We start from the raw sequence: 23,011 nt of genomic DNA on the forward strand, positions 1-23,011 counted from the left end.
TATATTTTACCCTATTATTTCCTCTCATAAGATCTGATAGGCACGCAATGCAACACAAACATGAGGTGATAAAAATATCGCCACTTCACAAGACAACCACCTCCTAAGCAAAAATTTAGGAGTATAAGACCACTTAACCACTACTGTACAAGTTGTAGTTGAAATGCAACTCACAATATTTCTTTTTCTATACATAAACTAATTAATTATATAGTTATTATAAGTACACTTGAGATTTTTTATAACCGATATTAGTAGGATTGAAATGAGCCGGCCTATTACATTTTATAAATATATATACTACCCATTCATAAATTTATTATATATGGAACTATTGATTCGATCTTTTCATTGATCTCATTTGACTCTATCTTCTACAAGATAAATATATAGGTTTTTTAAAGTACTTTTTGATGATAGATCTAGTGGTGATTGTTTACTTTAGTTCAAAAATAAATATTGTTGGTTAAAGTTTGAAAAATAATAGTCAATCTTGTCATATATTGTGAGCAGAGCTATAGTAGTATATTTTTATATACAAATCTTATTAATATGTTGCAATGCAAGCCTATACTACTGATTTTGGTAAGTTCATTGAATTTTTCAAAACATGAGTGGACTTCGCATTGTTTCCAATTTACCTTCATTTTAAATAATATTTTATCACAACGAATCATTTAAGAATTCAAACGGAATGCAACCATGTGACATGAAGAAGACGGACAGGGGGGATTAATTGGGAACAATCGCGGTTCGCACGCTGCAGGAGGAGCTCGGACCGGACATCACCCGTTTCTTCCCCCACGCAAGCGCCCGCGCCGCGCGATCCCATCACGGTCGTCGTTCACGACTCGCCGGCGAATGCAATCAAGGGCGGCGATGCAGGAACCGGATTGGTCGTCCCTCCCTGTCGACCTCCTCGAGGACATCGTGGACCTGCTGCCGTGGTCGAGCCGCCCGAGGTTCGCCGCCGTGTGCAAGCACTGGCGCTCCGCCGTGCTCCCCTTCTACCCGGCGTGGCTCACGCCTGTCCTCCTCAACGCCGCCGACGTCGGCTCCACCAACGTCCGGTACTACAGCCCCTACCACCACAAGATTTTCGAGATCAGCGACACGCTGGAAAGCCCCAACAGCGCCAAGATCTGCTGCGCCAGGGGGCGCCACCTCACGCTGTGCCAGCGTACGGATTGGGAGATCACGGTGGCTCACATCGACCTCGTGACCGGCGCCATCTGCGACCTGTACCCGCTGGAGCGCTGCAGCTTCGACTTCGTCGTCTACGACGGCGAGCGCAGAATGTTCGGCATCAAAGCGGTCGGCGTACTCGAGGTCGCCCGCGCCATCCGGTGCGACTGCGGCGGGTGGTACCCGTGGGAGTTCTCCGAGCTCAGCCCCGACGAGCCGAAGCTCACAGCGTCGCCGGCGACGAGTCCCGTCCTCCACCGTGGCTTGCTCTACCTGCTGGGCATCGACGGGAGGCTGGCGGTGTACGACGACCGCCAGCACGAGCGAGGCCTCGTGGTTCTTGACAAGCCCGGAGGGTTCGGCCCCGACCGCGACTGCGACGACTGCTACCTGTTCGAGTCCGACGAGGGCGAGCTCAGGGCCGTGCTCGTGGGCCGCCGCGGCACGCCGGTGCGCGTCGTCAGGCTCGACGAGCAGGAGATGGAGTGGGAGGTGGAGAGCCTGGGAGGGCGGGCGGTGTTCACCGGCACGCCCGCTACACTGATGGTTGAGACCGGCGTCGAGTGGATGCGGAACAGGATCTTTGTCCCGAGGCTCCACAGCTGGCCTGAGACCATCCACGCTGACCTCGTTGAGAGGGGAGGCGAACTGGCCTTTGTGCCTGCGTCCGCTGCGGCGGCGGCACGGGACGGTGGGGCAGGTGAGAAGGGCATATGGAGTTGTGGATTGGAGCCGCAGCAGTCGTCGGAGTTCTGGGAGACCATAGAATTTTTCCACGGTGTCTGGGTTAATTTCAGAAATTAACGTAGGCCTATCTATCATTGACTTGTATATTACCACTGTTTATTTTTACAGGTAAAGCTTTTCTTACATCGGTAAATTAGCATGTGGCACTAGACACGATATTTAACAATGGCCAATCAGTTATACACAGAATAAGGAAAAATTCCATTTTACCCTCTTAACAATTCACTTTGTCCACTTAACCCCTGAACAAATTTGAGGTTCAATTTACTTCCCAAACTATTTCAATTTGTCCTATCTACCCTACTAAGATTTCTCGTTTTAATTTCTCCACGTACAAGTGGAATTTTAGCTTTAAATTTTGCAAAGTAATTTATAATATGATGCCCTATGTTAGAAAATACATTTGATTCTTTTTCACGAATATTTTTCATGCAGATTAGTATCTCTGTGATAAATTTCATGTTAGAGAGTAGATTGGAGTAGATGAAATTGTTGAGGGAGTAAACTGAGCCTAAACTTTGGTAAGGGGTTAAGCGGACAAAGTAAATCGGTGAACGAAACAAAATAGACCTTTTCCCCGCGAAACAACAAGATCAACCTGCCATTCCGTTGCGGATTTGCGATCATAGGAGGGACTGAAGGCCCTTTTTTTTTCCTGACGGTGTGGCCAAACAATTTATTCTACGGCACCACTCGTATAGGCACTGCGACTGCTAAGATCCTTGTGGCTGCACCAATAAAACAATTGTCACACCCTGAAATTTTTGAATTTCAGGATGTGGTTAAAAATAAAAAAAATAATTTTCTCATAATTTTTAAAAATTTGCCAACATTTATTTTCTTTTCAGTGAATTTTGTAAAAAAAACAATAATAATTGGTTGTCTTCTAAATTAAATGAGGTTGTTTGTTGGTTATGAATTCATGCTGTCCTTGCATAGTTTCATTGTTTGTTGTTCAGTTTGAATTTGAAATCCTGAATTTGAATTTGAATTGAATGTGTTTGAATCCTTTCAAAAATGAAAAAAAAAACCTTTCCTTTACCCCTTTCCTCTTTCCAGCCCAGCCGGCCCATCTCTCCTTTCTCCCTCTCCCTTTTTTCTTCTTTCCCCGCGGCCCTAAAGTCCCACCGCCGGCCCAGTTCCCCTTCCTCGGCCCAGCTCGGCGCCACCCCTTCCCCCTCTCCTCCCTCTGCCGCACGGGGCCCGCCTGTCGGGGCTTCTCCTTCCTCCCGACCGAGCGGGACTCCAACTCAAGGAGTCCGGCCCGAACACGCGACGCCGCCCCGCGGCTTGGCCCGCACGCCAAGGCGGCCCTGTAGCCCCTATAAATAGCATCGCCCCCGCACCCCTTGATCCGCACGCCCAGGCCGCCGCCTTTTTCCCCCGCGCAGAACCCTAGCCTCGCCGCCGCCATTGGAGCTCTGCTCGAGCTCGGGCCGCCGCCGAGCGACCTCCTCGCTGCAGCCCTTCACAAGCCGAGCGTCCCCGGAGATCTGCGCCACGGTGAGGAACCCCGTCGACCATTTTTCCCCTTCCTTTCCCTCTCTTCTGCTCTCCCTCGCGCGCTATAACTCGTCATCGCCGCAGCACCGCCTCTCATCGCCGAGCGTAACCGCCGCCGCATCTGCGCCCCGAGCCGACCCTCTAGATGCGTTACCCGTCTCGCTCTCTCTTTCCCAGGCCAACCAACGCTTGAAATCGTGCCCGGATGGTCGATTTCGACGAAGTTCGGCGACCTCGCCGCTGCCCGCCGCCGCAGACCTCGCCGCCGGCCGACTCAGCACTGCCGCTCATTTCGCCCTTCCGTCCTGATCCGTCCGATCAAAATCTAAAGGTCCAGATTAGATCTAAACCTGAGTCAACAGATCCAATACCGGTCAACACTAGGGTCTTTTGCAAAAGAGCCCCTCTATTTCTACAAAATTAACCCGCAGTCTACAACAGTTCAAAAGTGTTAACAAATCAGTCCTTTTATTTTCTGTTTTAGCCCCTGTTATTCTTATTAATTGAACCCGACGTCCAGGAGCCATGTTTTGCCTTCTAGCCCCTGTAGTTTAGGTTTAATCTCATTTAAGTCTCCGGTTTCTTCAGATCTAGCCCCTGGAAGCTCTGTTTCTTCGCAAATAAGTCCCTAGAACCTTGTTTTAGCCATATCTTTCACGTTTCAACTCCATTTTCAGCGATTCTTGTGCTCGCGTGATCCTTGTGACGTGTGCAATAGCTTTATAATCTTTTTATCCTCTGTGAGCACACTTTGTTGTGTCTTACAAATCTTTTCTGTTAGACCTTAACCCTTTAGTTAATCGCGACTAGATCCCTGAAGCACCGTTTAGTCTATAGAATCGCCGTTTAGCTCCGTTTTCCATGTTTCTTGCGCCCTCGTAACCGTAGCAGCGAGCTCTATCCTTTAGTATGCTCTTTAAAAGCCTTTCTTTTGGTGTATTGTTCTTAGATGTATCTTCTTGTTTGTTTTGTATGTTTGCCCGATGATTGTTCCGAGTAGAAGGACCGTTGTTCGAAGCCTGAAGATCAAGTTTTCCAAACCAGTAAGAGCTGAAGAGCAAAAGCTGAAGAGCAGTAAGAGTAGCTTTTCGTTGGAGAAAGACAAGTGACCCTAACCATCTTTCTATCTATGCTTATATACAAGAGTACTTTGATTTAATTGGAACATGGAGAACCACCCAAGAAAACCTTACAACCACAATACTATATGACTCTGGTCGTGGCTAAGTAATTAGATGAACTATATGTTGTGTTGGGATTGTTTCGCTTGGTGGTTATGAGTTTGTGTTGTGGAGCGGGGGAAGGAATCTGTGTCTTCTGAGGGACCGCAACGGCAGGGACCAACACATACATATAGATGTTCTTTGTAAAGGCCTCGTAGCGTCCCTATGCAATCACACCTTGGAAGTGTGGTATTGTGCCTGATCAGCACATATGCGTGGTTGGGTTCAAAGTTCTTCGGAACTTTTACGCGAATTGTGGTGAAAGTGTACAACCTCTGCAGAGTTAAAACTAACCGGTTAGCCGTGCTCACGGTCAAGAGCGGCTTGGACCCTCACATGATTAATAAACTTAAAGATGGATATAAATCACATTCTGGATATTTCTTGTGGCCTTGCTGAGTACCAACCATAAGTGTACTCACCCTTGCTTACTGCTGCCCAGAAGGAAAGATGTATGAAGTTTGTTGAAGATGTTGCTGAGTTCTAGGCGTACGCAACCCCCAGTCGACTGCTTGTGAAGTTTGAAACCTTCGTTTTCAGGATAACATGTATAACTCTGATAGTCTTTTAATTGTGTTATTTTCTCTTTTACGTGATACTGTTACTGATTATTCACTTATAATGTCTCTATGTGTATGAAACTTGATCTTGACATACATATAGCTATGCATTCGGTTTTGTCCTTAAAACCGGGTGTGACAACAATCTCAAGCCTCAGTTTCATAAGCCACAACACATACATGTTATATCCAGCAACTGTATACCAACTGAAGATGCAGTACATGATGCAGTACATGACAGGGCGTATGTATATATAAGAACTGTATTTGGATTCGAATTGCATTTCCTTTTTGGGTCCAGAAACTGGGATTCAAACGAGATGCATGTGGTTCGGAATTGGAAAAGTCCGGTTTATATCCTCTAATTATCGCAAAAGTCTGATTTTCAACCATCAACTACGAAACCGGACAACACAGGCCATCCAACTGTCAAAACCGGGCAAATTTGGCCCTGTGGTGGTTTTTCATTTTGTGAGAATTAAAAATATTCAATTTTACACTAAAAATTTTATAAGTAATTCATTTTAAGTCAAAAAATTATGAAATGAGTATCAAAAGTTTTCTAAAAATGTAACCTATCTATTGTCACATGACTTGTGAGTTATTCGGATCTAATTTTTTTATGTTCATAATATTTGGCTACTTGCAGTTATGCCTATTATTTTAATAACTAAGATTCAAATGGAGCAATAATAGATAAGTTATATTTTTAGAAAAAATTTGGTACTAGTTTCATAGTCTTCTGATTTAAAGTGAATTAGTTTTGATTTTTAAATCTAATTAGATTTATTTAATTTTTTAGAAAATACAAAACCACCTTCAAAACCACCCCAAGGGCCAAATTTGTCCGATTTTGACAGTTGGATGGTCTATATTGTCCGGTTTCATAGTTGAAGGTTGAAAATCAGACTTTTACGATAGTTCGATGGTGAAAATTGGACTTTTCCCTTGTTCATATATAGTTGCAAATTGTGTCATCAGTGATGCGTACGTAAAGTTCCTCCCTCTTGATGATTCCGTCTCACATGCCATTCATCATAAAAGTCCAACGGCATAAATAATCTGACCAATCGCATATTCGCATTCATGTCATAACACTTACATACATGAAACAAATAAGAATAATCATATATACACCAGTATTCTGCAGACTGTAGAGCAGCGTTACAATGGCACAATGCCATGACAAGCACGATCATAGGCCATGGCGCCTTTTGCCATTACATTTTTAAAGTCCGAAACGAGCTGAAAAAGTCAAAATATCTTGAGGTTGCGGATAGACACCGGCAGCGCCCAGGCGCCGCTCCCCTTGCTCTGCGCGTCGCGGGCGCACTCCCCGCCAGCCCTCCTGGCCGCGCCCGCGCCCGCCGCCTTGGACGCCGCCGCCCCGGCGCAGGCGTGGTCGGCCGGGAAGCGGTGCCTCAGGTACACCTTCCGCCCGCAGGCCTTGCAATCGGTGGTGTTGGAGAAGGTGAGCGGCTCCTTGCACCGGCGCGCGGGGCACACCGGCTTGCGCTTCCTCGCCGGGTCGCAGCGGCGCGACCGCACGTGCTCGTCCAGGATCTCCTGCTCGGCCTGCCCCGGCGCCGTCCGCTCGATGGAGTCGCCGCAGTCGGGGCAGACGACGACGGTGCGGCCCTGGTCGGCCTCCTTGGCGCAGCCGTGGCCGCGGTACGTCCGGTGCGCCGCGCAAAAGAGCCCGCCGCACCCGTCGCACTCGATGGGGAGGAAGTCGAGCTGGTTGCAGTCGGCCTCGTCGCAGTGCGCTCCCAGCTCCGGGAACGCCTCCGTGCCCCGCCGCGCCATCACCGCGCCTCCTCTCGCTCCCTTGCCTTGCGCCCTTGCCTTGCGCTTCCGCCTTCCGCAGCGTGGAATCCTTTCCGGTTTCTTGAGGCGTTGGCGATTGATCGATTGCGTGATGAGCGAGCGAGGTGGAGGGCGATGTTGGGATCCAGTTTTATAGGTTGGGCTGGCCAGCTTGGTCGCCGACGCGGATTCGGTCGACCTTCTTTCTTTCGCTGCAAGAAGAAGGCGGTTCCCGTCCCCGTGCGGCGCGCGCTGGCGTGGCCGGTTCGGGTTCGGTGGTTGCGTTCGCATTCTGGATTGGCCGGGTCTCTTCTGGAGGCGACTTTTCTTAGCCGGGGTTGGTTTCCGTTTGCGTTTGGCCCCGTTTGGTTCCATTTTTGATTTTCTAGAACGGATATTCTAGCTTTCGTACGAAGGACCAAATGAAGTTTATTTTTAAATTTTTTTAAGAATGTGTATAACTTTTCGTGACGAATCTAACGATGGTAATTAATCGATGATTAGCTACAGTGATGCTACAGTAACCATTCTCAAATCACGCGGTCAAAACTTCATTAAAATCTTCAGGGTTTTTAGCACAAAGTTCTGAAGTTGGTTTTATAAAATAGTTTTATTTGACATCGTAATTACTGATCAAAGTATTATTATTCTCTTGCAAAAACCAAACCAAATAAAACCTTTGTTTATGCTGTGCGGGAGGCCGGCGTCCGCGTGGGCCGTGACGTGGTGGCCGCGGCAGCTAAGAGGTCGCGGTGGGTTGACCAGGTTGTCCACGTGGGTCCCAGTGACAGGGTGTTTGGAAACACGCTATCCTTATTAGGGCATCCATAGTGTTGGGAACAAGGGGGGTTCTAAGGACTTTAGAGTCGGTCTTATACATAAGAGCACCGGTTCTAAGAGAAGATCATAATACTAAAAGATAAAAACCCGGCCTCAAGCTAAAGACCGAGCCATAAGCAATAAAAAATCAGCAAAGGACTACTATGGAATAAAAGATGCATGCATGCTGCAGGTTGGTGTGCAATCGGAAGGGGACTAAGAGATAGAAAATTGTTATTTTATTTAGATCGGGACCCACTTCTTAAGACCTCATCGACTTTATACATTAGGGCAGGTGATCATATGCGGGGTAGGGCCCAGCTTGAGGGCGGGAGGGGTCACATACACTAGGGATGTCCTTAATGGCCTGCCTTTCGTACTCACATGCGCTCTATAGTTTGGTCCAAATAGAAAACGAGAATGCTCACCGGTGCCATAGCTACGCCTGGCGTGCGCAGAGCTGACTCGCCCAGAGGAGCTGGGCCTGGCCGCCGCCTGGATAGCACATGCGGAAGGGGCAGACCTTGCTCGCTTGTTTTCTAGGCCGTGTTTAGATGTGCAAGGGCAAAATGTAAAATTTTTATAAATCACTTACATAATATACTAAATGTAGTGGAAAAATAAATCACATTATACAAACAACTATAAATCGCGAGACGAATCTAATGAGCCTAATTAGAACATAATTAGTCACTAAATTGCTACAGTAATACTACAGTAAATATATTCTAACAATGGATTAATTAGGCTCATTAGATTCGTCTCGTAGTTTACAAACGAGATCTGTAATTAGTTTTGCGATTAGTCTACATTTAGTACTTTAAATGTTGAAAATTTTCTTGCAAAAACGCAAAATGCAAAGTGAACTAAACACACCCTTAGTGCCACTAGACTGCATGTACCTCGGCGTCATGACTTGTGGCGTTGAGGTAGATTGTGGCGTTGAGGTAGATGCCACATCGGTGTCATCTCAGTTTATGGGTAGATACCTCGGCGCCACGATTTGTAACGCCAACCTCTAGAGTCCAAAAATACAAATTATTTTAAAAAAATTAAATATGATAATCTTTCAAAAAAAAGCTAAAAAGTAAAAAAAGTGCCGGGGGAATACTGAATGAGAGGCCCAGTCGTGCCTTGCCTGTCCGTCTTTGCATTTGAGGTACACGGTCCAATTGATTCGAGACCACCTAGGCCAATTGGCCAACTGACTTCCTTCCACCGCTATCTTCGTGGAAATTTTCCTTTTTAAAAACCAAATATTTGATCCTTCAACCTTCAACGAACATACCAGCCCTAGGCTACAAGGATAATCATGTCATCATAAACATCATCAAGCATTAAATATGGTTAGAAAGAGTGCATTCAGGGATGATAAAAGTAAAACTAGAGGGCTAACCGCTTTCAAAGTTATAGAGGCGGACAATTCACCCCTATATAGCACTAGCCGTAAACTAAACAAGTAGACAACCTAGCATAAGACGAACAAAAAGGTTCGGTGCTATATCACCTGACGAGAGATTACCTCCATAAAAAAACGCTTCTTTACCACACGCCCACAACTCCTGATGGGGGTGGTGCAGGTCGGCCCATTGAGCCACCGAACCGGCCCACAAAAATGATCCAAATGGGCTCCTTTTGAAAACCATAAACTCAGCCTAGGTCGATGGATCGGATTCACTCGAACCCTAGGGTCGAGTGGTTCGACCCACTACTCGGCCGACACCCAACAGGGGCTGCCGCTGCTCGTGCGCCGCCGCCACTGCTGTGCTCTGCTGTGCCGACGAGTGCAAGGTTCCATGAGCCGTTTCCTGACCCCCGCCATTGTGTTTCTTCGGCCGGATAGGCGGATCGGAGCTAGCTGCTGCTGACACGGTCCATCTGTTGCAGGAGCGGAGGGACCTGGTGTTCTGCGTGGAGGACCACGTCATCCTGTGCGCCGACTATGACGACCCCATCCACAGCGCCAACGACCTCACCACCACTACCTGCGCTCAGCAGCCCTACAACAACCGCCTCCCTTTTCATCTCCGTCGAGGCGCCTCACTCCCAGCCGATGCCCAAGGTGAGGAATCTTACCGCATCTCCTTCCTCATCTGTCTATCTATTGACATGCTTGTGATTTTTGCAATGGATGTGCTCTGTTGATCTGTTGCCTTGCTTGCATTATGTTCGTTTGTTGCCTTACTGGAAGTTCAGAGATAAAATTTATGTCAATGTTGGTCTGACAAGGTCGGTACCATGGTGATATGAGGTTTGATGTTTCTATTTCTACAAGTTTTTGTATTTATGTCAATGTGCCTAAAATTTAATTGAAGACAATTGTGCACACTGGTGTGAGGTCTTGGAATTGCATAGTCTGATAGGTAGGAACCAAACAGAGCTAATTCTAATGGTGTTACCATAATATCTGAAACTGAAATTAGCCTAATTCGATCAATACTACAGCTTGAAAGTTGCTATTCTGTGCATCTATGCAATTGTTAATGCATCATCCATGAGATGCTTCTTTTTTTTTTAAATGTGAATGATTGGCTACTGATTGCTAGTATTTAGATCATGTATGGTGATAAAATATTAAAATTTGGAGCAAGTTCATCTTTATGGTACGTGAAAGTACATCTAGGCCCCTAATGGGTTTTGGTGAGTTGATTGACAACGTGATTAAAGGGCTAACAATATTATTGAAGTTGTCATGAGCAGCGATTTATTTACAAATCAATTGTTGTCATTGGCTCATATAATATAGAATCAAACAAAAGGCAAATATTGTTGAAAGTCAAGCATGTTGTGAAGGAAAATAGAAACAAGTGTTCATGTATTGATCAAAGAAGGTTACTAATTATGGCTTGACAAAGTGAAGAGTTATTTGACTAAAGGATCAAAGGTTCATGATTACAACAATATGAAGACATGAGAATGAATAGTGGAATTCATTGTTGATGTGCAAAGCTTAACTCGATGTGGCATAGGTAAGTGATGAAGAAACCAACCGAGATGACTAGAGCGAGGGATTAAGCAAGCTTTGGTGAAGTGACGGCCTACCATGTGCGAATTGCTAGGGTGAAGTTGCTAGTATCCGTGGGGTTTTCGAAGTATCATATCCAAGCTTTGTTGGGAAAAGCAATGCAATGCCTCAAGTATTTTATTAAGTGACTTAAGGTTCCAAGGACAGATTCGCAAATGTGTTGGGAATTCTAAGTCACTAGCTCAAGTATGGATTTGCTCAATTGGAAGATACAATGTTGAAATCCCAAGTTTGACAAAGTCAAAATATGGCAAAACAGGAATGATCCAAGACTCAAGTGGTTTACTTGTGTTTTATATTTGATCTTGAGTATAGGTATGCCGTACTATCAAGAGGGATGCAATATTGATTGTTTGACTCGATCAAAAATGCTCATAAGTCATCCAAGTGAGTATCCTGAAAGAAAACTATTGAGAATTAATCTAGTGCTACTTGGATGATCAAGTGCTAGCTTGGTGGACCAAGAGAAGCACATTAACTTGGTTTTGGGATTCCGCGGTCAGACTGGTCCCAAGGCATAATGGCTAGGTTTAGCCAGACTGGTCTGACCGGTGTAGGGGACCGGTCTGTCCGGTCTGCACTGACAGCTCTAACGGCTAGTTTTTCTTTATACTTCTTGGCCCTCTCTTGCGTGGGCTGCTGGTTCCCATATTATTCTTGAGCTCCTTGAAGCATTTTCTTGACCAGTTAGCTCTCCCCAACACTCTTTGTGAGTTGTGCTAACTAGATTGCATATCCTTTGATTGGGTTGAGAGATTGAGCGTGTGCGAGCAAAGTGACCATTGTGATAGCTCAATTTCGAGCAGCTGAGAGCAAACATAGCTTGAGCACTCTTGATTCCGTCAAAGATCTCAATTTGCATTTGTTACTCTTAGAGGTGAGCCTCCTAGAGAGCTAGGCGTCGCTGGCTAGCTCCCGACTGTGTGGTGAGCAGCGGCAAGTCTGTGCGGGCGTGATCTTGCCCCCTTGGTGAAAAGGATCAAGATAGTGGAAAGGATGAGTTGTTGGAAAAAGACCCAACTCAAGGGATCGAGTTGAAAGAAACTCACGCCCAATGAGTTCCTCAACAGAGATGTAGGATTCACTTTGGTGGATCTAAATTTCGAAAAACAAATCCTTGTGTCTCCACTTTGGTTGCCTCACTACTCATTTCTCTAGCTTTACTTTGTGCTTTCGCTTCGATCTACTTGGTTGTGTTATTGCTGTGTGTGCAGGGACTAGAAATACATTTCATATCACCTACAGAGGCACCACACCAAGTTGTATTTGTGCTAGAGTGAAAAGAGGGGAGAAACTATCATTTTAGGCAGGTTCTGCACAAGACCGGTCTGACTGGTCTTTCCAACCGGTCTGACCGGTTGATCATTTCAGCACTGCGGTTAAGTCTTAGACCGGTCTGACCGGTCAGTGTGCTGACAGCTTGTTTAAGTGTTGTAATTTGCAGAAATTTAAGAACGCCTATTCACCCCCCTCTAGAAGACATCCAAAAGATCCTTTCAATTGGTATCAGAGCCTCGGTCTCCGGATTGAAGCTTCATCGCTTGGAGAATCATGATGTCGATCCTATGTGAGGTACCATTTGAGCCACTCCAATGTGATGGTCAAACTACTATTTTTGGTCAGCTCATGTTCTTAATGCTTTAAGGGATTTGGGTCCTTCACATGAGCAGGTTGTAGAAACAAGCATTCTTCCCAAGGACTTTGACAATTTGTCAAGATTGTCAAACGAGGAAAAAGAGTATTGGTTTCGCAACCTTTGTGTCACAAATATCTTGTTTGAGAATATGGATAAAGAACTTTCAGATCTTATACACAAAGAGGACAAGTTACAAGAGACACGTATTGATGCTCATCGTCTTTGGAAGTTTCTTCAAGCTATATGTGAAGAAGATAGTGACAATGAGGATCAAGAAGAAAAAGAGGAGTCACTGGGGGAGTGCACTACTTCAGATACATACACTCATTCTGTTTTGACTCCTCACGAAGATCAAGGGGAAAAATCAACTGAGTCTGCTGGTTCCCTGTTGGAACCGGTCAGACTGGTCCAAACTATGGTGGAGTTGGTAAATGCACCAGTTTAGCTAGTTTGAGTGTTGATTTACTTCAAATAAAATATGAGGGATGATGAATATCACACTTTTACTATAGTTGAGGGATGAAAATATATTTTCCTTAAAATTTAATACCTAAAACTTCTTATTAACTTAAATTGTTGAGACTCATCTATCTAGTATGGACAAAATTATAAAATTATTATAGACAGAAGATCCTCGTAACGAAGGAAGTGATGCTCGTGGAGCCAGAAGATGTGCATATCCTTTGACCCAACACAGCGAGGCAGCCCTCCACTACTGGTCCACTGCTCCCAATCTCCCACATCCCTCTCCCTGCGCGGCTTCCTCCTCCTCCAACCAGACCACTCGCAACAAACCCTTGCTGCTCCCTTTATTAACTCACACTCACTCAATCGGTCAACACAGCTAGCCAGTACTCCACTGCTCCTCGCAGTCTCCCATGTCCCAGCGCAGCCTCCTCCTCGTGGAACATACTCCTCCGCAATCCACACAGTGCACCACCGCCACAGAGCTGGTTGCGTCATGGCGATGCCAGACTTCTAGTCTGCTGCCTCCTCCTCTGTCGTGGAGCTCTGCACGGCGGCGGAACTTGACACCGCCACCTCAGTCATGTTCTTCCACGACGATGGCAGAGCTGGAGGCAGTAGCTTCTCTTGGACTGAGGCTTCTCTTGGCCTGAAAGTGATAGACGGGCATGTCTACTCAATCGGCCATCACAGGCTATGGCATTTTGTGCATGGATAACTTTTGGACTTCTATTCCCTATTTGGGCCAAGGATGGTTCTCTATACCATAACAGTGCACTACATTAAAGTAACCTACGGTGAGCACTCTGTCACCTTACCAATTTATGGGCGGGAAGCCTAGAACATGGGATCACTATTTGAGCGTGGTGAGGTAGACAAGTTCTTTCCTGACAGAGGAAGTGTTCTTTATATTCCAAATTAGGCATGGCTCGTTTGAGTATTTTCAACTCATATGCCCTTCATACTTGATTGCTAAGGATAAATGGATTATGCTGAAAGATTGCCTTACTGACTATAGTGTGGATGCATGGTTTGTGTATAAATGTTGTTAGGAATGTATGTATTGTACTTTCCGAGTACAAATGTGAGATAACTGTACCAGGGGAAGTATGGGAATCATGTGCTGTTCTAATCTGTGAAGCCCTGAAGTTCATTGTGGTTCTTGATAAGACCATCCCTTCACTGAGATGGGGTTTTTGTTTAGTGACTTTGGGAAGCTTTGGCCCTATATGTACCTTATGATCAAGAGGTGGAGCGATTGAGGTGGAGTCAGTCTCCACTACCTCATGTAAAAGATTGATGAGCTAACATCAAATATTACTATGGAGATTTGTAAGTTTCCAGAAGAGGTCTCGGAAGATCAAATTCTTGATGTTGTGAACGTCATGCTACTAAACAAGATGTCTGGTCCACCCTACTCGAAGGCAAGAATTTGTTGAGAAAACGGCCCCTAACCTTGACACCTACTTCCGAGAAGCGATACCAAAGTAGTGTGATACCACTTCTTCCGTAGATCCACCTAGACACCAATATAGAAGACCAACTCTATATGTGGACTCAACCCTTTATTCACCAAAACTTAGTACAAAACAAGATTTCTACCCTACCATAACACTACTATGCTACAAAGCAACCTTACCATCTCCTACTTGAAACCCCTTATGCCATGGTATGGCAAGAGGGGAGGGGAGCAACTCTATTTATAGATTCTCATGGGTGTTGTGGTGTTGCCATGTGACAACTTCCATACTCTTATTTACAAAATATCTGTCTCTAGAATTTTCTTCATCCTTATCCATCTATGCAAAATATCTAATTCTAGAGACTTCTTTGTCTTGGCCACTCCTGAAAGTGCATCTAAGCCCCCAAATGGGGGTTTTAGTGAGTTGAATATGACAACGTAATTAAAGGACTAACATGTTTGTTAAGGAAAAGTTGAGCAGGGTAAATGAATTTATGACATTGGCTCATGTGATACAATATCAAATAAAAGGGATATATTGTTAGATGTCAAGCAAAATTTGAAGATAAATAGAAACAAATGTTCATGCATGACAATGACGTTTCTATATATGGCTTCGGAAAATGAGAGACGAATTATCAAAGACATGTGATTGCAAAGCAAGAAAAGCATATGATAACATGAATTTCAATGTGGTCATTTATTGTTGATGGTGAATCAAAGCTAAGCTCAAAGAAGGCAAGATAGGATGAAGGAGTCAAGCAAGTGATTATGCAACGAGGTACAAAGCAAAGATAGATCAAGTGACAACTTGGATCATGGACCTTTGCTAGGGTGAGTAGCTAGTACTTGAAGGATTTTGAAGCGTCAAGTCAAGTCTTAGAGAGCAAAGCAATGTGAAGTATCAAATCATTATTGAGTCATATGGATGAGGGACTTAGAGGTCAATGCAAGATTATTGACTGTGGAAATTTCTAAGTCACTAGGTCAAGTTGGAAATGCTCAAGAAGATATGCAATGTTGGATATCCCAAGATTCAGAAAGTCAAAATACGACAAGTGTTACATTGCTCAAGTGGCTAAATTGTGATTTACTTTTGATCTTGAGTATAGATATGTCGTACTATTAAGAGGGATGCAACATTGGTTGATTGACAACACTCAAAAGTGCTCATAGGTTACCCAAGTGAGAATCCTTAAGAGAAACCCCTGGTTATTAACTTTGAGCAACCTAGTCAACCAAGTTTTGACTTGGTGCACCAGCTGAGACTCCTTGTCTTGAGAGTGGGTTTTTTGGGCACAGACCGGTCAGATCGATCTAGGGGACCCGCCGAACCGGTTTGAGCACTAACGACCTGTTTGAAAATTTGAAAATTGGTCTGACCGATTGCTCGACTGGTCTGTGTTGCCTGAGCAACAACTAGTTTTTAGGAGTGGAGTATTTGAAATCTTGTTTAATTCTGCATCGATCTACTTGGTTGTGCTTTCTCTGTGTGCAGTGACTTGTTAGATACAATTGAAATCATCTGCAAAGGCACTACACCAAGTTTGGTTTGTGTTATAGCTCGAGGAAGGAAGTTACTCTATTTTTATGTTGTTTCTATCTCGGACCGGTCTGACTAGTCATCCAACCAGTCTGATCGGTTGGTGCTCTATCAGCTTGGTTTAAGTGTTACACCAGTATGACCGATCAGTGTACTGGCAGTTGCATTAAGTGTTGTAATTTGCAGAAATGCCTATTCAACCCCCCTGTCTAGGCGACATCAAGGTCCTTTCAACTCCTCTCTCTTGCAATTTTCAAATTATTCTACAACATTCTCAAGTATATACTGGTGTATTCAACAGAATTGTAAATATCTACTCTATACTTATGATCATAATGTCCTTAACATATGACAACCATTTGCTTTTAGAATCCTTACTTACACACTATGTTTCTTATTGAAATGCATTGCTCATTTAAATACATATTCATTATAATCATTTGTTTGTCACTATCACTAGTAGAAATAGTAGCTTCCATGATATTTTTCCGCATGACATTTGGAACTTCGTCATTGAACAGACCACATCTATGATGAAAATCCCAGGTTCGTCATAGGTCTTCGGCGGGAGCCCTCGGACACTACAGAACCGTGACAAAAGTAAAACACGTGTCACAGGACAACATGGGTTTCGTCATAGTTTATTAGCAAAGCCCTCGGCCCCTATGGGACTATGACAAAATTAAAACACGCGTCACAAAACAACATTCATATCATCACAAAAATGGTGCGCCATCAACCCCTCGCACCTGTGATGGATGTGATTTTTCATAGAACCAGACCGGCTGCCACATGTAGCGACCAGGACCTGCCGGTCCACGTCCCTAGCTTGTTGGTCAACTATGTCAATGCGAGTCTGTTGCGAGAGGTTTGACCCTGCCGTCCACTTGTACAAGTGCGAGCATAGCTGGCTGACGTGGCTAACACGTGCAACTATAGGCACCGGTTGACTGGTCCAGTATGTCTAGCTGGTAGCCACGTGTGCAGACTGGGACCCAAATGTCAACGTGTTAGCGTTGTGGGTCAAATATGTCAACGCGGGGCCACTGGATAGGAGTGACCTGACATCCACGTGTACGAGTGCGGGCCAATAGGCCGTCATGGCTAACACGTGTTATGCGGGTCCGTTGGGTGGGTCTGCATGGCAGCCATGTGTACGTGTAGTGGGTCAGGCAGGTAGTCGTGCAGCCACATGTTGTTTGCCCTGTCTAGCGTGTCTACATCATCTCCACATGTTATGGTGGTACCCGCAGATATAAGGTATGGGCCTATTTCAAGGTCAGGCCTGATACAAAATTGTTGTGGTGCTGGCCGATGTTTGAGTGAGCCACGAGGATCCAATCGATCCGACCCAGGAAGAAGAAAAGGCCCACTGTGAAAATAGGTTTCGGCCCTAGAAAAGTCCTGCTGTGAAAACAGATATGCCGATTGAGCACAAAAGGGAGGAAAAATTGTGCTTCCATAAGGTTCGAACACGGGCCAAGACCATCTGTGCAGATCATATACACCACTGCGCTACTCAAGTGTTTTGTCAAGCCTCCCACTCGCATTCTCTTTGAGCTGGCATGGCAGACTCCTTAAGGGTATTGGACCATGTGTTTTCTTTTGTGAGATTGACATGTGGGTCCCATCTATCAGTGACCGGTGAAGTGGGGTCAGGTCCATTTCCCGTGCATCTTCCCGCCAAATCCATCGGCGGCACCAGCTGAACTTCTTCTCCCCTCCCCAACATTGCCGCACAGCAAGGGACGAGGACGCGTCGAGTTGACCAGGTGCCTTCATCGCATCCGTTTAGTTATGTGAGATTGACATGTGGGTCCACCTGTTGGCGACCTACGAAGAAGGTTCGGTTACTGCTCCCACGCACCTTTCCTGAGATGCGGTGCCGCATGGACTTCCCCTCCCCTTCCAAAAAAAAAATCCCCAACTCTCCCCAACATCCCGTCGACGGCGTGGTAGGCGGCAGTTGCCAAGAGAGAGTAGGAGTAGTTAAGCCCCCACCACAATCCACCCCTCCTGTCCAATCACTGGCTCCGGCTCACCGACGTCCACGCGGCTGCACAGCATCCACGCTGCAGCACCTCCTGGTGACACATTCAAGAGCTCCAAACGAGGGTTTATTTTTGCACCGCTCTGGCTTGCTGCCATCCACACGTCGCCACAGCTCCATCCACGCCTCATCTCACTGAGAGTGCATCTAGGCCCCTAGTGGGTTTTGGTGGATTGATTGACACCACGATTAAAGAACTAACCGTCTTGTTGAGTATATGAGCAGGAATTGATTATCATATTTGTAATATATTTGATGAAATGAATCAATGTTCAAGACAAGGGCTCATATGACCAGATGAATTCTATGACATAATCTAGTATGAGAATGATAACAAGCAACGATTATTGTGTGTATTGGGATATATATATATATATATATATATATATATATATATATATATATATTAATGATGAAGGATCTATTCTTATATCCAAACGAAGCTTGTTGATTTATGTGGAAATCAAAATGACAAGCAAAGGTATTGTGAATAAGACAAGTTGTATGCTTATGCATAGTCTCATATGTTGGAAAGCTTGTCATAAGAAATGCATGTGATATTTGATGATCAAGCAAGCATAGAAGAAATGGTTTTCATTTTAATGGCAAAAATCAATTTGAGTTCATGAGGGCTCTCGTGAATAAATGGATGGGATCGAAAGGCGAGTTTCCAGAGACTATGTAAGCAAGGGTTTAGTGTGAGCATGGAAACTAATAATGATCAAGTCCAAGAATTCTAAGAGACAAGGAGAATTTCACATTGAAAAGTGTCATCTACTAGAGAAGAAAAATTGCTTGTGAATCAAAATGGATTTCATTGTTGAGTTGAATGTGATACAAATATACATGATGCAAGGATGAAGAGTTGGAATTCGGGAATGAATTTCTAGGAACTATGCTTGGAGAAGGACAAGTGTGGTTGTGCCGATGAATCAATGCTAGGGTGACGAAATGTTTTTTGGGTTCAACTTGAAGAATCTTGGTCATGCATGGTGTTCATATTGGCAAGTATCAATCTTTCTAGAATCTTATTGTGAAGAAGGTGACTTGAACTAGAAGTGAATTTCATTCAAAGAATAAAGTTCAAGATCACTAGCTCAAGGAAGATGTGCTCAAAGTAAAGAAGCCAAGATGGATGCAATCCTCAGTTTGAGAAAGATCAAGGCACGACATATAGTAGAAAAGAGAAGCTCAAGTGGTTGAAATGTAATTTTCCTTAATCTTGAGTACATGTATGCCGTACTATCAAGAGGAATGCATCACAATGATCTTTGATTTAGTCTCAGTGCTCAAGTAACCCAAGTGAGTTGAGACAGACACAATAAGCCTGACGTGCACATTTGTCTGTTCTGCTAGGGCCAATTCGGAAGTTCCGGGTTTGGGAATCCGGAAGTTCCGGATTTGGCACACGTGGCACTAATGGCTAGTTGGTTTGAAAACCCGAGGTTCTAGATTGTAGGATCTGGAAGTTCCGGATTCTAACTGTCACATAACGGCTAGTTTCTTTGGCACCAGCTATTTAATCCCCTTAGCCCCCTCCTTGGTGGGCTGCTGTTCCAGGTTCTGTTACATTCATTGCTGGTCGTTCCAACAAGCTAGGTAGCCATTGTTGAGCTCTCCCCAACCTCTCTTTTGTGAGATTGTGTGATTAGAGTATATCCTTGAGTTGGGTTGAGAGAGTGAATGCTTGAGAGCACTAAAGAGCACAGCAAACCTTGAGCACTTGAGCTTAGCCGAGATTTGTGTGATTCACATTTGTTACTCTTGGAGGTGAAGCCTCCTAGACGGCAAGGTATCGGCGGCTAGCTCCCAAGATTGTGGTGAGCAGCGGCAAATTTGTTGCGGCACCGATCTTGTGCCACGAGGGCGCATGGTCATAGTGTGGAAGAAAGAAATAGCTTGACCTTGTGGTCGCCATAAGCTTCATCAACGGAGATTAGGATTCACGCGTGGGTGCACGGGGTGAATCTGAACTTCGGTAAAACAAATCCTTGTGTTCATTGTATTTACATTTATTTTGTGGTTTTGAGGAGCTCTCCATTGGACACTTATGTCTTGAAGAGAATGTTGTTTTGTGTGTGCAGGATTTGTGTGAACCTGCTCAAAGAACTTCACTGAGTAGACTCTACAACTGGGGTTTGAAGTTGTTATTCATTTATTAGCAGTACTTTTAATTTATTGTGTTCACTCTGCTCTGAGTGAACTCAAAAGTTCCGGTTTGACAAACCCGGAAGTTCTGAGTTCACCTGCTGTCTAGCCTAAATCTGAAAGTTCCAGATTTGCTAACCTGGAAGTTCCGAGTTTGGGAAACAGTGTGTTTAATCTGCTGCATTTGTGTGAAAATCTATAGGTGCGCTTATTCATCCCCCCTCTAGGCGACATCATGGTCCTCTCACTCACGCTACAGGTTCCGCAATGTCGTCTACGCCGGCACTCACATGTAGGCAAAAGCAGTGCCACTATTCATGGCTAGGGGATCTCCCGTTTGATGTGCTCGTTCAGATCGCGAGCAACATTGCTTCGACCTCGTGGTGGCCATTGGAGGACCTCCACACTCTTCGGGGGAAATGCCGCTTCGTGCGCCGCGTGTGCCGCAACCCACAAGTCGGCCAGCAAATTGCCTTAGAGCGGGTGTCCAACAGCAGAAGGTGGCGCGACACTAACGCCTACCACACCCTCCTTCATTGTCTGGCCAACATTGGCAATCAAGAGGCCTGCTTAATCATTGGGATGAGTGCCGTCTTCCCTGGACCTGTGTTCACACCACCAGGACTAGTCCCCGACACGAATCTCAAGCGCGCCGTCGCGGGCGGCCACAAAGCGGCGGGCTATGTGGCTGCCGTCCTCCTGTACATGACCAATGGCAGCGCCGGTATCGATGATACTGCTAGGCAGTACGTGAGACAGGTGGCCATGGGTGAGAAAGATTCAGTGGCAGCGCCAGCGGGGGGTGGAGGCACAATGTGGTTGGAGTGTCGTCGGTGTTGCCATGTGCCCCAGAATATGATGTCGAATTTGATCAACTGGGACTGGCCGCGCCCAAAGAAGGTTGTGCTGCCGATGCGAGCCGACAATCATCCATGCGCAAGTGAAAATTGCGGCACCTACATCGACCTTGGTCCAGGTGAATGGGGGACAAGACGATTTTGCAGCGAGGACTGCCGGTTTCGTGGCGAAATCGAGCTTTTCTTTGCATCTTTTATCCACAGTGACTATTATTAGTAGTATTGCTTTTATTTGCTTGATGAATTTTAGAGTGAAACAGTAGCTAGTGAAAGTAGTGTGTGTGTGTTGCTTCTACTTCATGAATTATTTTAGTGTATTGTGTGTGTATATATTGCTTTTCAGTTATTTTGATTCATGAATTAGTCGCTTTTGCTTCATATATGGCTTTTGCATCATGAAATCCCTCCGGGACCGTTGCCATCCCCTAAGATGCGGTGCTTCAACTTCCTCTCCCCTTCCAAAAAATTGGGGTTATTTCCAAGAATCCCCAACTCTCGCCAACTTTCCTGTCGACGGTGTGGTTAGGAGGCAAGAGAGAGCAGGAGTAGTTCACGGCCCACACCACAAGAATCCACCGGCTCCAGCTCACATACGTCAACGCGGCTGCGCACCATCCATGATGCGCTTAGATTGTTGTGGTCCGCAATGTGCGATGTTGTCGGCGCGACGGCAATCACAAATCATGGCTATGAGGTGGGCGCCCGCCGTCGATGGATGCGCTCCCTACGGAGTTGGTAGTTCAGATCGCGGGACACCTTGCTGCGACCTTGGAGTCTACAAGGCCCGATCTCCGTAGCCTACGGGCGACATGCTATTTCATGCGTCTCGTGTGCCGCAACTGTGCCGTCGGCCAGCGCATCGCACTAGAGCGGGCCGCCAAGGAGATGTGGAGGAAGAACCACGACCGCGATGGCGTCATGGCCCTCTAAGCTCACCTGACCAAAATCAGCAACCCGGAGGCCTGCTTCACCACCGGTCCCGAAAATGCCTTCAGTACAGGCGCGTCTATGCCCTGGCCATGCATCGTGGAGCTCGCCCGCGCAGCCGAACGTGGGCACAATGTGGCAGCATATGTGGCCGTCATCCTCCTCTATAGGGCCAATAACGGTGCCGAGGACGTCGAAGCTGCAAGGCGGTACATGTGACAGGTCGAGGGCGAGGACGAAGAAGTTGGGGCAGAGCCGGCGGTGCACGACAGCGGTTGACCAATGCTATGCAACATGGGGTGTCAGCGGTGCTGCTTGCCACACCGCGAGAGCATCTGGCGAACACAATGGAGACTGTATGACGACGACTTCGCGCTGCCGGAGCCGGCGGAACCGTTGTCGCCCGGGGCTCGTCCATGCGTAGGCAGCAATTGCAGTCGTCTAGTCAATCCATGTGCGAACACAAGGTTGATCTGTGCCCTTGTGGTTCGAGCCTGATGATGAGTGATTGTCAGCAGACTGCGTTTCGGGTTGAGGTTGATGACTAACCGTGACATGAGTCATGTTGTGCAACGTGTTTCTTGGCTTGTAGCGCGCAGTCGTGGAAGTCGGAGGCGGTGGTCGACGGCGAAGGTGAATGTCTGGCGGGTTCGTGCCGATGGACCGGGAGTGGTGAAGGACGAATGCTGGGCTTGGACCGAGGGACCAGAAGGCCGGGCGACTAGCTGCGGTGACTGACATTTGGGGACATCGACAAGCGCAAGAGTACACGGGGTGACCGTGTTGACCAAGTCAAGAAGGCGATCGTGCAAGTCAAGCGGAGGCTCGGGAAGACTTGGCGCCCAAGCGGTCGAGGACGGTGGTGACATGCGTCGAGGATCAGAAGATCGGTGGTCGGTTTTTGGGTTTGGGCCTCAAAACCCAGGGAAGGATTCCGGCGGGAATCGGGGCGGAGTGCCTGAGGAGTTCGGAGGACAGATGGCGGGATCGCGAAGCTTGCGTTGAGGCGAAGCAAAGTCATGAGTCGCCGGGTTCGTCCGATGTTCCGAGAAAAA

General features: G+C 46.2%; 2 protein-coding genes across 2 annotated transcripts; one reads left to right on the forward strand and one right to left on the reverse strand.

The window, feature by feature from the left end:
• The first annotated feature begins 879 nt into the window (after positions 1-879).
• LOC120662649 lies at positions 880-1,989 on the forward strand. Its single transcript, XM_039941752.1, has one exon. It carries the CDS (start codon positions 880-882, stop codon positions 1,987-1,989), a length of 1,110 nt encoding a protein of 369 aa, XP_039797686.1.
• A 4,283-nt stretch (positions 1,990-6,272) lies between these two features.
• On the reverse strand, positions 6,273-7,304 carry LOC120658846 (zinc finger AN1 domain-containing stress-associated protein 17-like). Its single transcript, XM_039936999.1, has one exon. It carries the CDS (start codon positions 7,022-7,024, stop codon positions 6,473-6,475), a length of 552 nt encoding a protein of 183 aa, XP_039792933.1. The 5' UTR covers positions 7,025-7,304; the 3' UTR covers positions 6,273-6,472.
• Between the last annotated feature and the right edge of the window lie 15,707 nt (positions 7,305-23,011).

Source organism: Panicum virgatum, chromosome 2N, assembly GCF_016808335.1.
Source record: "Panicum virgatum strain AP13 chromosome 2N, P.virgatum_v5, whole genome shotgun sequence".
Taxonomy (NCBI): domain Eukaryota; kingdom Viridiplantae; phylum Streptophyta; class Magnoliopsida; order Poales; family Poaceae; genus Panicum; species Panicum virgatum.

Coding starts and splice junctions, on each gene's coding strand:
- LOC120662649 (XM_039941752.1), top strand. CDS start 880: ATGCAGGAACCGGATTGGTCGTCCCTCCCTGTCGACCTCCTCGAGGAC.
- LOC120658846 (XM_039936999.1), bottom strand. CDS start 7,024: ATGGCGCGGCGGGGCACGGAGGCGTTCCCGGAGCTGGGAGCGCACTGC.